At 44.3% G+C, this 14,572-nt stretch overlaps 1 protein-coding gene across 1 annotated transcript in view; it reads left to right on the plus strand.

Moving 5' to 3' along the window:
• The window catches only part of LOC122942229 (homeobox protein NOBOX-like), a 40,630-nt gene that overhangs the window by 10,317 nt on the left and 15,741 nt on the right, over positions 1-14,572 (plus strand). Inside the window, exons 5-8 of the mRNA XM_044299731.1 lie at positions 1,973-2,058; positions 2,375-2,594; positions 2,796-3,067; positions 9,488-9,703. Of these exons, the coding sequence (XP_044155666.1) occupies positions 1,973-2,058; positions 2,375-2,594; positions 2,796-3,067; positions 9,488-9,703 (794 nt within the window). The remainder of the gene's footprint in view (positions 1-1,972; positions 2,059-2,374; positions 2,595-2,795; positions 3,068-9,487; positions 9,704-14,572) is intronic.

The raw sequence follows: 14,572 nt of genomic DNA on the forward strand, positions 1-14,572 counted from the left end.
CTGTTTACGACCACATGTGGGGTGTTTCTGTAAACTACAGAATCAGGGCCATAAATATTGAGTTTGTTTTGGCTGTTAACCCTTGCTTTGTAACTGGAAAAAAATTATTAAAATGGAAAATCTGCCAAAAAAACATGAACTAGCAAAACCATTAACATATTTATTTAACCAATCACTGGTAACAGGAGTCGTCCCAGAAGATTGGAAATTAGCAAATGTTGTGCCCATTCACAAAAATGGGTAGTAGGGAGGATTCTGGCAACTATAGGCCAGTAAGCCTAACATCAATAGTGGGGAAATTAATGGAAACCATACGGATTGTGGAACATTTAAAATCCCATGGATTGAAAGATGAAAAACAGCATGGGTTTACTTCAGGGAGATCATGTCAAACTAATCTTATTGATTTTTTTGATTGGGTGACTAAAATAATAGATGGAGGAGGTGCAGTAGACATCGCTTATCTAGACTTTAGTAAGGCTTTTGATACTGTCCCACATAGAAGGCTTATCAATAAAGTGCAGTCTTTGGGCTTAGACTCCCATATTGTTGAATGGATTAGGCAGTGGCTGAGGGACAGACAACAGAGGGTTGTAGTCAATGGAGTATATTCAGACCAAGGTCTTGTTACCAGTGGGGTACCTCAGGGATCTGTTCTGGGACCCATATTGTTTAATATCTTTATCAGCGAAATTGCAGAAGGCCTCGATGGTAAGGTGTCTTTTTGCTGATGACACAACGATTTATAACAGGGTTGATGTTCCTGGAGGGAAACGCCAAATGGAAAAGGATTTAGGAAAACTAGAGGAATGGTCAAAAATCTGGCAACTAAAATTTAATGTTTATAAGTGCAAGATACTGCACCTGGGGCGTAAAAACCCAAGAGCAGAATATACAATCAGTGATACAGTCCTAACCTCAGTATCTGAGGAAAGGGATTTAGGGGTCATTATTTTAGAAGACTTAAAGGTAGGCAGACCATGTCATAGAGCAGCAGGAGATGCTAGCAGAATGCTGGGGTGTATAGGGGGAGGCATTACCAGTAGACAGAGGGAGGCGCTCATGCCGCTCTACAGAGCACTAGTGAGACCTCATTTGGAGTATTGTGCGCAGTACTGGAGACCATATCTCCAGAAGGATATTGATACTTTGGAGAGAGTTCAGAGAAGAGCTACTAAACTGGTACATGGATTGCAGGATAAAACTTACCAGGAAAGATTAAAGGACCTTAACATGTATAGCTTGGAAGAAAGACGAGACAGAGGGGAGATGATAGAAACTACTAAATACATAAAGGGAATCAACAAGGTAAAAGAGGAGAGAATATTTAAAAGAAGAAAAACTGCTACAAGAGGACATAGTTTTAAATTAGGGGGCAAAGGTTTAAAAGTAATATCAGGAAGTATTACTGTACTGAGAGAGTAGTGGATGCATGGAATAGCCTTCCTGCAGAAGTGGTAGCTGCAAATACAGTGGAGGAGTTTAAGCATGCATGGGATAGGCTTAAGGCCATCCTTCATATAAGATAGGGCCAGGGGCTATCCATAGTACTTAGTATATTGGGCAGACTAGATGGGCTAAACGGTTCTTATCTGCCGACACATTCTATGTTTCTGTCCTCTACACAATGGATGGCGCTGTGTAGTCCGACACCGGAAAGGCAGAGGAGCGGGGTGTCAGAGCCCTGCAGAGCAGATGAGATAGGACTTCAGTATAATAGTACTGGCCAATCCTCATATATTCTCTGTCTTTTCACTGACATTTTTATATATTTATTATTTTATTTGTGGCGCTATACACTGCTAGAGGAATATATATGCAGATATACATATCCTCTCCTTTTTTGATCAATCCAAATCCTGCAAGATCAGCCTCTCCTGTCCTGAAATACTCTGTTCTGCTGGAGCCCCCTGCTGTTCACACTCACTAACACTCGCTGCCTCCTCTCAGCTCTCTCGTCTCTCTCTTCTAGGTTGACTCTGGCGCCTAGCGCACTTCTTCAGCGGTCTCAGTCGGCGGCGATCTCCTCTCAGCACAGTTCTTCTTGCACTTCAAACAGCAGCAGCTCCGGTGGGTGCACACGGCACAAACTGTAGGTACCTGCCGAATCCTTGTAGGCTTGTATGCACTCAGGGGGGTCCTGTAGACTCAGCTGTAGCTTTGGCGGCAGCTGCCTGACACTGGTTGCTAACAAGATCCTGGGGGGCGTCACAAGGGGCACAGATGGCCATGAAGACGGAGTGGGCTCAGAGGTGGTGTCTGAGGTAGTACCTGGAATGGGAGGGAAAAGATCATAATAATCGGGATTAGAAAACAGTTGTACTTCTTCGGATCTATTTTGCATAGTAATTACCGAATGCCCTTCTTTCTGCAGGGTCCGGTCTGGGGTCACCAGGGGGCATCTGCTTACCGCCCTCCCAGGAGTATCCGCCCACATTCCACAGCCCACCCCCGCTGAGGCGCATTGGCCTACCCATGTCTATGACCTTTAACCCCAGCAGTCACATGGTTCCTCTGATGCTGGACACCCCAGAAAGCACCTGCACACCCCCATCCTCCGAGGGCGACATGTTCTCCTATAATATTCAGGAGTATGTACATAACGTTATACTATTATTACAGGCGAGATATAGGGGTCATTTCTAGTAATATCTGTTTCCGGAAAAGCTGGGTCACCCATGATCTCTATGGCCACCATTACGGGCGCGGATTACGGTGTAACTATGGAAAGGAATGACCAAGGTGCAATGTCAGGACAATATTAAAACTTTAGCTGTGTGATTAGGCTGTTGTTCTGTGTGCAGGTCCCCGATACCAGAGACGATGTCGGCATCTATCAGATATGCTCCTCAGTACTTTCACCAAATTAACCCACGAGGACCTTTCCAGATGCCCCAGTACTCCCAGTACCAGCGTCTTCCAGTGCACAGCCTCACACCAACCTCTCCTGATGACGCGGCTTTCTTCGCCGTATCTACCAACAACACTGGCATGCTGGCGTACGGAAACCCAGGAGGCTACCTGCAGGGGCGTCCGGCCGGCCATATCATGTTCCAGTCAGGCACAGGTAATTAATCAGTATGAAACTGGTGTAGCTCCCCCTGGTGGAGCCTATGGGCACACAACCCTGGATCTTCACACATGGGTGCAGCCTTGCAGAGCTATAAACAGAGGGGGAGGCACGGGCTCTCGCCATTCCACCTCACCACCCATCATTTTTTCAACCCATTCCCTCTAGGCCAGTTCTTCCAGTCTCTCGTCTGTGGCCGCACAATAAAATCCCTTTAAAAAAGAAAAAAAATTAGCATCACGGCTTCCCAAGACCCATAACTTCTTTATGTTCCATTCTACAGAGCTGTGCGCAGATTTGATTTTTGCGAGACGACTTGTAATTTTTATTGGTATTGTTTTTGGGTATATAACAATCTTTGCCTTTTATTCCATTTTTTTTGGTGGCGGATAAGCAAAAAAATAATAATAAATTCTACTGTTCTATCATTTTTTATGGTGTTCACCATACTGGATAAATTACTTGATAATATGTGGAGGAGAGTTTATTTTTGCAATTTTTTTTCCATTGAAAAGGTGTATTTTTTTTTTTACTTAGATTTTTTTAATACCTCTTATTTTGCTCCCTGCAGCATGGGAGTCCTGCTTAGACTAGGCTGCTGTAAAAAGCCTTCCTTAGCGACCACCGTAATAAGTTGTGTTGGTGGTCACTAATGGGTTAGGAAGATAGACATCTTTTCATTATATGATAGTTAAAGGGGTTTTCCAAGACTTATATACTGATGACCTATCCTCTGGATAGGTCTTCAGTATCTGATCAGTGGGGTCTGACACCCCCGCAGTAGTGAGTGATGACAAGTGACGCCACGTTCACCGATCCCATAGCCTAGGCACGGATTAGCCCCATAGAAGTTAATGGGGCAGAGCTGTGATACCAAGCACAACCACTATACAATGTACGGTGCTGTGCTTGGTGAGCACGGAGAAGACCTCGGCATGGAGCACTGGTGCCTTCTCAAACAGCGGATTGGCCAGGGTCCCTGTTGTCGGGCCCCCACCGATCAGATACTGATGGCCTATCCTGAGGACAGGTCATTAGTATTTAAGTCTTTGAAAACCTTTTTAAGTTTCAAATCTGGAAACCCCCTTTCATATTTCCCCGTACCTCCTCCACTCAGCCAGTGCCTCATGTGCCTCTCGCAGACAATAGCCGATTGTCCTCACGGAGCAGCAGATCCCTCCATGATCAGTGTGGATGTGTCTAACTGGCCCCGTCACAACGTGCAGACACTTCCTGCATCTCGACTGCGACACAATAAGAATCCGTGCAGGAAGTGTCTGGAGCAATACCAAAAAAATACTAAGCAAATAATAATATATAAATATCGTATTTTATTAAAGTGAACATCCATAAGCTTCGTATGTCAGCGACGTATCGACGGCTTTCATCAGTGAGGGTCTGAATGCTGAGACCCCCGCTAATGGCTAAAACGAGGAGTTGGAAACATTCACACAGCTCAGGACCAGTTCAGGTCTGAAGTCACTTTGCGAGGCTTACATAATAGAAACCACCCAAAAATAACCCCATTTTACAAACTACACCCCTCAAGGTATTCAAAACTGATTTTACAAACTTTGTTAGCCCTTTAGGTGTTTCACAAGAATTAATGGAAAATAGAGATAACATTTCAAAATGTTTTTTGGCAGATTTTCCATTTGAATCCATTTTTTCTAGTTACAAAGCAAGGGTTAACAGCCAAACAAAACTCAATATTTATGGCCCTGATTCTGTAGTTTACAGAAACACCCCATATGTGGTCGTAAACCGCTGTACGGGCACACGGCAGGGCGCAGAAGGAAATGAATGCCATACGGTTTTTGGAAGGCAGATTTAGCTGGACTGGTTTTTTGACACCATGTCCCATTTGAAGCCCCCCTGATGCAACCCTAGAGTAGAAACTCCAAAAAAGTGACCCCATTTTGGAAACTACAGGATAGGGTGGCAGTTTTTCTTGGTATTAGTTTAGGGTACATATGATTTTTGTTGCTCTATATTACACTTTTTGGGAGGCAAGGTAACAAGAAATAGCTGTTTTGGCACCGTTTTTACTTTTTTGTTATTTACAACATTCATCTAACAGGTTAGATCATGTGGTATTCTATAGAGCAGGTTGTCACGGACGCGACAATACCAAATATGACTGGTTATTTGTTTCAGTTTTATATAACAAAGCATTTAAAAAAAAAAAAAAAGATTCTTTAGTGTTTCCACATTATGAAATCCATAGTTTTATTTATTTTTTGGGCGACTGTCTTGTGTAGGGGCTCATTTTTTTCAGGATGAGATGACTGTTTGATTGGCACTATGTTGGGGTGCGTATGACTTATTGATCGCTTGCTATTACACTTTTTGTGATGTAAGGTGGCAAAAAATTGCTTTTTTTACACCGTTTATTTTTTTTTTACGGTGTTCACCTGAGGGGTTAGGTCATGTGATATTTTTATAGATCAGGTTCTTACGGACGCGGCGATACCTAACATGTATACTTTTTTTTTTTAATGTAAGTTTTACACAATGATTTCATTTTTGAAACAAAAAAAATCATGTTTTAGTGTCTCCATAGTCTGAGAGTCATCGTTTTTGGGCGATTATCTTAGGGTATGATTTTTGCAGGATGAGATGAAGGTTTGATTGGCACAATTTTTGGGGTGCGTATGACTTTTTGATCGCTTGCTATTACACTTTTTGTGATGTAAGGTGACAAAAAATGGTTTATTTAGCACAGTTTTTATGTTAATTTTTTTACAGTGTTCATCTGAGGGGTTAGGTCATGTGATATTTTTATAGAGCCGGTCGATACGAATGCGGCGATACCTAATATGTATACTTTTTTTTTATTTAGGTAAGTTTTACACAATAACAGCTTTTTTAAAACAAAAAAAATGATGTTTTAGTGTCTCCATATTCTGAGCCATAGTTTTTTAATTTTTTTGTCTCAGGTAGGGGCTCATTTTTTGAGGGATACGGTTAGATTGGTACTATTTTGGTGGGCAAACTCCTTTTTGATCGCTTGCTGTTGTACTTTTTGTGATATAAGGTGACAAAAAAATGGGTTATTTAGCACAGTTTTTATTTTTTACGGTGTTCATCTGAGAGGTTAGGTTTTTTACCCCTATTTTTTTACTTTATTTGGGGAAAATGACGTTTTTGTTTATTTTTACTTGAAACTTTAAAAAAAATTTGGGGAAAACCTTTATTTTTTCAACTTTTTTTAACTTTATTTTTTGTCCCACTTTGGGACTTGAACTTTTGGGGGTCTAATCCTTTACAATGCATTCCAATACTTCTGTATTTGAATGCATTGGCTGTATGAGTAATATTGTGTGTATTACTCATACAGCTTCCGGCCTGTGAGATCCAGGGGGCTGCCTTCCATGCCATCGGGTCCCCCCTACAGCCGCATGGGCTGCCCGATGGCAAGCTCGATCACCACCGCAAGCACAGGTAAAAGCCGCAAACCGCAGGTCTGAATTGACCCTCCCGCGCATTTAGCCAAGGTGCCTGCTCAATGATTTGAGCAGGCACTGGGTTCCGATCACCGCCCGCTGGGCGGCGGTGATCGGAACAACACATGACGTACCGGTACGTCATGTGTCCTTAAGGACTCGGGAAACATGCCGTACCGGTACGTCCTAAGTCCTTAAGGGGTTAAAGAAGTAAGAAGAGATTGGCAACTACGCGATCAAGAGGAGGAGGTGGGGGAGTTAATTTTTATTAATTTTTTTTAACCCTCAATTGACCTTCTACTAAGCATTCTGTATAAAAAAATGCTATTATTTTCCCTTACAACCACGTTATAAGGGAAAATAATAGAGTGAATAGACTTTCATCTTAGCAACAATGCGTGAAAATCGCACCGCATCCGCACTTGCTTGCGCAGCCCCATTCACTTCTATGGGGCCTGCGTTGCGTGATAAACGCACAATATAGAACTTACTGCGATTTTCACGCCAAAGCACAAGTGATGCGTAAAAATCACCGCTCATGTGCACAGCCCCATAGGAATGAATGGGTCCGGATTCAGTGCGGGTGCAATGCGTTCACCTCACACATTGCACCCGCACGGAAAACTCGCCCGTGTGAAAGGTGCCTTAATGGGCTTCTGTCATCCCACTAAACCCTTTTTTTTTGGGGGGGGGGGGTACTTAAAATCCCTATACTGCGATATATCTATACATTATGTTATTAGTCATTTTCGTTCAGTAGATAATGCAAAAAACATACTTTTATAATATGCAAATTACCTGTCTACCAGCAAGTAGGGCGGCTACTTGCTGGTAGCAGCCGCAAAAAACCGCCCCCTCCTCTTGTTGATTGACAGGGCCAGCCGCGATCTCCTCCTCCGGCTGTCCCTGTCTGCATTTCAAAAATCGCGCGCCTGTCTTGATTCGGCGCAGGCACTCTGAGAGAAGGGGGCTCGCCTCCTCAGCACTCCCTCAGTGCGCCTGCGCCGATGACGTCTTCTCTTTCGGTGATGTCATCGGCGCAGGCGCACTGAGGGAGTGCTGAGGAGGCGAGTCGTGGACCGGAAGATCGGGGGCGCGCTCCGGAAATGCGGATGCTCTCCGCATCCATTCCGTCCCCGTAGAGAATGAATGGGTCCGCACACGTTCAGCAATTTGTGGAACAGATGCGGACCCATTATACGGACGTGTGATATGTGTCAGAATCGCCATAGGTAAATCCAACATGGGAGAACCTACAGAAGGGTGAACGTGCTGGGTGTACAGTCGTGGCCAAAAGTTTTGAGAATTACATAAATATTGGAAGTTGGAAAAGTTGCTGCTTAAGTTTTTATAATAGCAATTTGCATATACTCCAGAATGTTATGAAGAGTGATCAGATGGATTGCATTTCCTTCTTTGCCATGAAAATTAACTTAATCCCCCAAAAACCTTTCCACTGCATTTCATTGCTGTCATTAAAGGACCTGCTGAGATCATTTCAGTAATCGTCTTGTTAACTCAGGTGAGAATGTTGACGAGCACAAGGCTGGAGATCATTATGTCAGGCTGATTGGGTTAAAATGGCAGACTTGACCTGTTAAAAGGAGGGTGATGCTTGAAATCATTGTTCTTCCATTGTTAACCAAGGTGACCTGCAAAGAAACGCGTGCAGCCATCATTGCGTTGCATAAAAATGGCTTCACAGGCAAGGATATTGTGGCTACTAAGATTGCACCTCAATCAACAATTTATAGGACCATCAAGAACTTCAAGGAAAGTGGTTAAATTCTTGTTAAAAAGGCTTCAGGGCGTCCAAGAAAGTCCAGCAAGCGCCAGGATCGTCTCCTAAAGAGGATTTAGCTGCGGGATCGGAGTGCCACCAGTGCAGAGCTTGCTCAGGAATGGCAGCAGGCAGGTGTGAGCGCATCTGCACGCACAGTGAGGCAAAGACTTTTGGAAGATGGCCTGGTGTCAAGAAGGGCAGCAAAGAAGCCACATTTCTAAAAAAAAAAACATTGGGGACAGATTTATCTTCAGCAGAAAATATGGTGGATGGACTGCTGAGGACTGGGGCAAAGTCATATTCTCCGATGAAGCCTCTTTCCGATTGTTTGGGGCATCAGGAAAAAGGCTTGTCCAGAGACGAAAAGGTGAGCGCTACCATCAGTCCTGTGTCATGCCAACAGTAAAGCATCCTGAGACCATTCATGTGTGGGGTTGCTTCTCATCCAAGGGAGTGGGCTCACTCACAATTTTGCCCCAAAACACAGCCATGAATAAAGAATGGTACCAAAACACCCTCCAACAGCAACTTCTTCCAACAATCCAACAACAGTTTGGTGAAGAACAATGCATTTTCCAGCACGATGGAGCACCGTGCCATAAGGCAAAAGTGATAACTAAGTGGCTCCTGGACCAAAACGTTGACATTTTGGGTCCATGGCCTGGAAACTCCCCAGATCTTAATCCCATTGAGAACTTGTGGTCAATCCTCAAGAGGCGGGTGGACAAACAAAAACTCACTAATTCTGACAAACTCCAAGAAGTGATTATGAAAGAATGGGTTGCTATCAGTCAGGAATTGGCCCTGAAGTTGATTGAGAGCATGCCCAGTCGGATTGCAGAGGTCCTGAAAAAGAAGGGCCAACACTGCAAATACTGACTCTTTGCATAAATGTCATGTAATTGTCGATAAAAGCCTTTGAAACGTATGAAGTGCGTGTAATTATATTTCACTACATCACAGAAACAACTGAAACAAAGATCTAAAAGCATTTTAGCAGCAAACTTTGTGAAAACTAATATTTGTGTCATTCGCAAAACTTTTGGCCACGACTGTAGAGTTTAGCATCAGTAACAGAGAAGTGTTTGTAGAATGACAATGTTACGCTCTGGATTATCAGATGACGGGATGGCGTACTGCTGGAATGTGATATATGACGCGTGTGTTTCACTGCCCTCTCCTCAGCAGGTGGACTTGCCTTTCACCCCTCTCCATGGAATGATATGTACATACAAGGAGCTCCATACACCTGCTCTCGACCCCAGATGGGAAATGTCCGTGGCATAACTGAGCAGCCCCAGTACCCCCAGTATAAATCGTGTGTTCTGCAATACCCTCAGAAGCCGACACCAGAAAACCAGGAGGAAATCGAGACAGCTGAAGATGCTGAAAATGAGACGCATGGTATTTACAATATTTACTCCTATGGTTCTCTGGAGAAAGTGAATGTGGGCTGTGTAAGACTGTGATCTAAATCGCCCCAGATAGTAAGCAAGAGGCCAGAGTGCTCCCCCCCCCCCCCAGATAGTAAGCAAGAGGCCAGAGTGTGTGTCCCCAGATAGTAAGCAAAAGTCCAGAGTGCTCCCGCCCCCCAGGATGGTAAGCGATCAGAGGGCTCCCCCCCCCCCAGATAGTAAGTGACCAGACAGACCTCATAATGACAACCAGAGTGCCCCCTTAAAGTAAGCAGCCAGGGAGACCACACAGTGACAACCAAAATCGGGCAGTGAATATTTTTGTCCTATCCTTTTGTTTTTCCGGGAGATAATCCGAACATGTATGTGGGAGTCGGGAGGGATAGCTATTGGCTGAACGATTGTCCGCTCGATATCTATTGAATCTGTACGGCCGCCTTAGATAAACTGAACTGGAGAGAATCCAGGGTCAGGGAGGCAACCTCTGTCTCTGGCCTTCTGGTCTCATTGCAGATCCTAATTTTTCATTCCCTTCCACTCTTGTCCCAGCCAGCGCAAGCAGAGGTTTGTCCCGGGGACATCTCATCTTTACAATGCAAAATGTAATAATCCTGGGTTTTCAGCACCAGAGAGGAGGAGGTCTATCGTGCTTGATGTCCTATATCTTGCTTTCTTCTAGCTCTTGACATAGACTCCTCATCCACCCTATGATGTCCACGACTGGATTTTGAATATTTGGTTGTTTTGGCGCACAGCGATGTGAGGCAGCCTCGCCGTATAAGATGACAGCCGACGTCTGTAGGAATGGTTTATTTGTTACTTTTTTTTCTTTATCTTGTGTTTGAAAGGCATCTAAATAAAGATGATATTTGTTGGAGTTTTGATGTGAATCTGCTTCTATTACCTTTGTTCTACCTCTTCTGAGACACTAGGAGAGTGTTACCGAGACTAAAGGAGTCACCCACAGCAGTAGCCAACTTTGGTGAACAGCGAGAAACCCCCCTGCCCCCCAACTTGTGTCCTGGCCAGAGAGTGCACTCCACAGCCTCCGCCCAGCATGTGTCCTCCACAGCCTCCGCCCAGCATGTGTCCTCCACAGCCTCCGCCCAGCATGTGTCCTGTGCCCGCTGAGCCTGTGCCACATACAGTCATGTTAAAAAATTAGGACACCCTTTGAAAGCATGTGGTTTTTTGTAACATTTTTAATAAAAGGTTATTTCATCTCCGTTTCAACAATACAGAGAGATTAAAGTAATCCAACTAAACAAAGAAAACTGAAGAAAAGTCTTTTCAAGATCTTCTGTAAATGTCATTCTACAAAAATGCCTATTCTAACTGAGGAAAAAGATAGGACACCCTCACATGTATTCCCTCTTAAATTGGCTCAGATCTCACACAGGTATATCACACCAGGTGCACATAATTAGTAGATCGTTACTCTGCATGTTGAATGAGGCTTGCCCTATTTAAACCTCAGACATTTAGTTTGGTGTGCTCCTGACTGTTGAAGTGAGAGTGAGCACCATGGTGAGAGCAAAAGAGCTGTCAGAGGACTTCAGAAAAAAGATTGTAGCAGCCTATGAGTCTGGGAAGGGATTTAAAAAGATCTCAAAAGATTTTGAAATCAGCCATTCCACTGTCCGGAAGATAGTCTACAAGTGGAGGGCTTTCAAAACAACTGCCAACATGCCCAGGACTGGTCGCCCCAGCAAGTTCACCCCAAGAGCAGACCGCAAGATGCTAAAAGAGGTCTCCAAAAACCCTAAAGTGTCATCTCGAGAACTACAGCAGGCTCTGGCTACTGTTGATGTAGAAGTACATGCCTCTACAATCAGAAAGAGACTGTACAAGTTTAACTTGCATGGGAGGTGTGCAAGGAGGAAACCTTTGCTTTCCAAGAGAAACATCGAGGCCAGACTGACATTTGCCAAAGATAAAGTTGACAAAGACCAGAACTTCTGGAATAATGTTCTTTGGACAGATGAGTCCAAAATTGAATTATTTGGACACAACAGCAGAGGACATGTTTGGCGTAAACCAAACACAGCATTCCAAGAAAAGAACCTCATACCAACTGTGAAGCATGGAGGTGGAAGTGTCATGGTTTGGGGCTGCTTTGCTGCAGCAGGACCTGGTCAGCTCACCATCATAGAATCCACAATGAATTCTACTGTGTATCAGAAGGTGCTTGAAGAACATGTGAGACCATCAGTTAGAAAATTAAAGCTGAAGCGGAACTGGACCATGCAACATGACAATGACCCAAAACATACTAGTAAATCAACCAAAGATTGGCTGAAAAAGAAGAAATGGAGAGTCCTGGAATGGCCAAGTCAAAGTCCAGATTTGAATCCCATTGAGATGCTGTGGGGTGACTTGAAAAGGGCTGTACGTGCAAGAAACCCCTCAAACATCTCACAGCTGAAAAAGTTCTGCATTGAGGAGTGGGGTAAAATTTCCTCAGACCGATGTCGAAGACTGGTAGATGGCTACAAGAACCGTCTCACTGCAGTTATTTCAGCCAAAGGAGGTAACACTCGCTATTAGGGGCAAGGGTGTCCTATCTTTTTCCTCAGTTAGAATAGACATTTTTGTAGAATGACATTTACAGAAGATCTTGAAAAGACTTTTCTTCAGTTTTCTTTGGTTAGTCGGATTACTTTAATCTCTCTGTATTGTTGAAACGGAGATGAAATAACCTTTTATTAAAAATGTTACAAAAAACCACATGCTTTCAAAGGGTGTCCTAATTTTTTCACATGACTGTATTATCCCCCTCAGAGCTTCAGTAAAGGTGCCCATATAAGTGGTGGTTTTTCCACGTAGTTGGATTATGCCATAAATCAGCCTGGATTTGCTTTGCGGTGTTAGGCCTCAGAAAGGTGAAGCATTACAACCCCCATTGTGTCTAATTCTGCCAGAAAAAAAAAAGTTAATTTGGCACAGATTGGGCAGATATGCCAAATTTATCAAACAACGTGAGGAAATTACACCCAAGGACTTTCCCCCTGATAAATTTGCTTAGAGTTCCACTTTACAACATCCACGGCTTTAAGCATTTCCTACAAACACTTCCTTTGAGGCAGTATTATCACATTTCATCAACGGACTCCTGTCCTAGCACCATCCCTCTTATTTATTTACCGCACTTATATAGCGCTGACATATTCCGCAGCGCCTTACAGAGATTAGCATCAAGTAATCCCCAACGAGGCTCACAATCTAAGGTCCCTATCAGTATTCCTGTGGAGTGTGGGAGAACACCAGAGAACCCGAAGGAAACCCATGCAAACACGGAGAGAACATCCAAACCCCACGTAGATGTTGTCGGATTCGAAGGCACTAGTACTAACCACTGAGCCACCGTCCTTCTTCATTCACTTGTGGCCCCCACACTCTTCGCACCCTTATGCATTTTCCTATCTGTACACACATAGCGGCTGGTGACCAGCTCTGAACTATCCTGATCTGTAAAAAAGATGGCGGCCGGACCGTTGTGAAAAACAATAAAAAAAATAACATTTTAATCCAAGTCATTAAAGGGATCCTGTCACATTTAACATGGTGTGTGAGCTGAAGGCAGCATCTTATAGAGCAGAGGAAGCTGAGCAGATGGATATATAGTTTTGTGGGAAAAGATTCAGTACAATCTGTATTTCATTCATTTATATCCCAGCTCATTCTGGGCATTGAAGTCCAGGAGGCGGTGCTATCAGTGATTGACAGCCTTCCCTCTATGACTGTGTATACAGAGAGAGCTGTCGGTCACTGATAGGACCGCCTCTTGTCAATCACTGATAGGACCGCCTCTTGTTAATCACTGATAGGACCGCCTCTTGTCAATCACTGATAGGACCGCCTCTTGTCAATCACTGATAGGACCGCCTCATGTCAATCACTGATAGGACCGCCTCATGTCAATCACTGATAGGACCGCCTCTTGTCAATCACTGATAGGACCGCCTCTTGTCAATCACTGATAGGACCACCTCTTGTCAATCACTGATAGGACCCCCTCTTGTCAATCACTGATAGGACCGCCTCCTGTCTCACTGATAGGACCGCCTCTTGTCAATCACTGATAGGACTGCCTCATGTCAATCACTGATAGGACCGCCTCTTGTCAATCACTGATAGGACCACCTCTTGTCAATCACTGATAGGACCCCCTCTTGTCATTTACTGATAGGACCCCCTCTTGTCAATCACTGATAGGACCGCCTCTTGTCAATCACTGATAGGACCGCCTCTTGTCAATCACTGATAGGACCCCCTCTTGTCAATCACTGATAGGACCGCCTCCTGTCTCACTGATAGGACCGCCTCTTGTCAATCACTGATAGGACCGCCTCATGTCAATCACTGATAGGACCGCCTCATGTCAATCACTGATAGGACCGCCTCTTGTCAATCACTGATAGGACCACCTCTTGTCAATCACTGATAGGACCCCCTCTTGTCAATCACTGATAGGACCCCCTCTTGTCAATCACTGATAGGACCCCCTCTTGTCAATCACTGATAGGAACGCCTCATGTCAATCACTGATAGGACTGCCTCTTGTCAATCAATGTTAGAACCGCCTCTTGTCAATCACTGATAGGACCGCCTCTTGTCAATCACTGATAGGACCCCCTCTTGTCAATCACTGATAGGACCGCCTCCTGTCTCACTGATAGGACCGCCTCTTGTCAATCACTGATAGGACCGCCTCATGTCAATCACTGATAGGACCGCCTCATGTCAATCACTGATAGGACCGCCTCATGTCAATCACTGATAGGACCGCCTCATGTCAATCACTGATAGGACCGCCTCTTGTCAATCACTGATAGGACCGCCTCTTGTCAATCACTGA

This window comes from Bufo gargarizans, chromosome 6, assembly GCF_014858855.1.
Source record: "Bufo gargarizans isolate SCDJY-AF-19 chromosome 6, ASM1485885v1, whole genome shotgun sequence".
NCBI classification, from domain to species: Eukaryota; Metazoa; Chordata; class Amphibia; order Anura; family Bufonidae; genus Bufo; species Bufo gargarizans.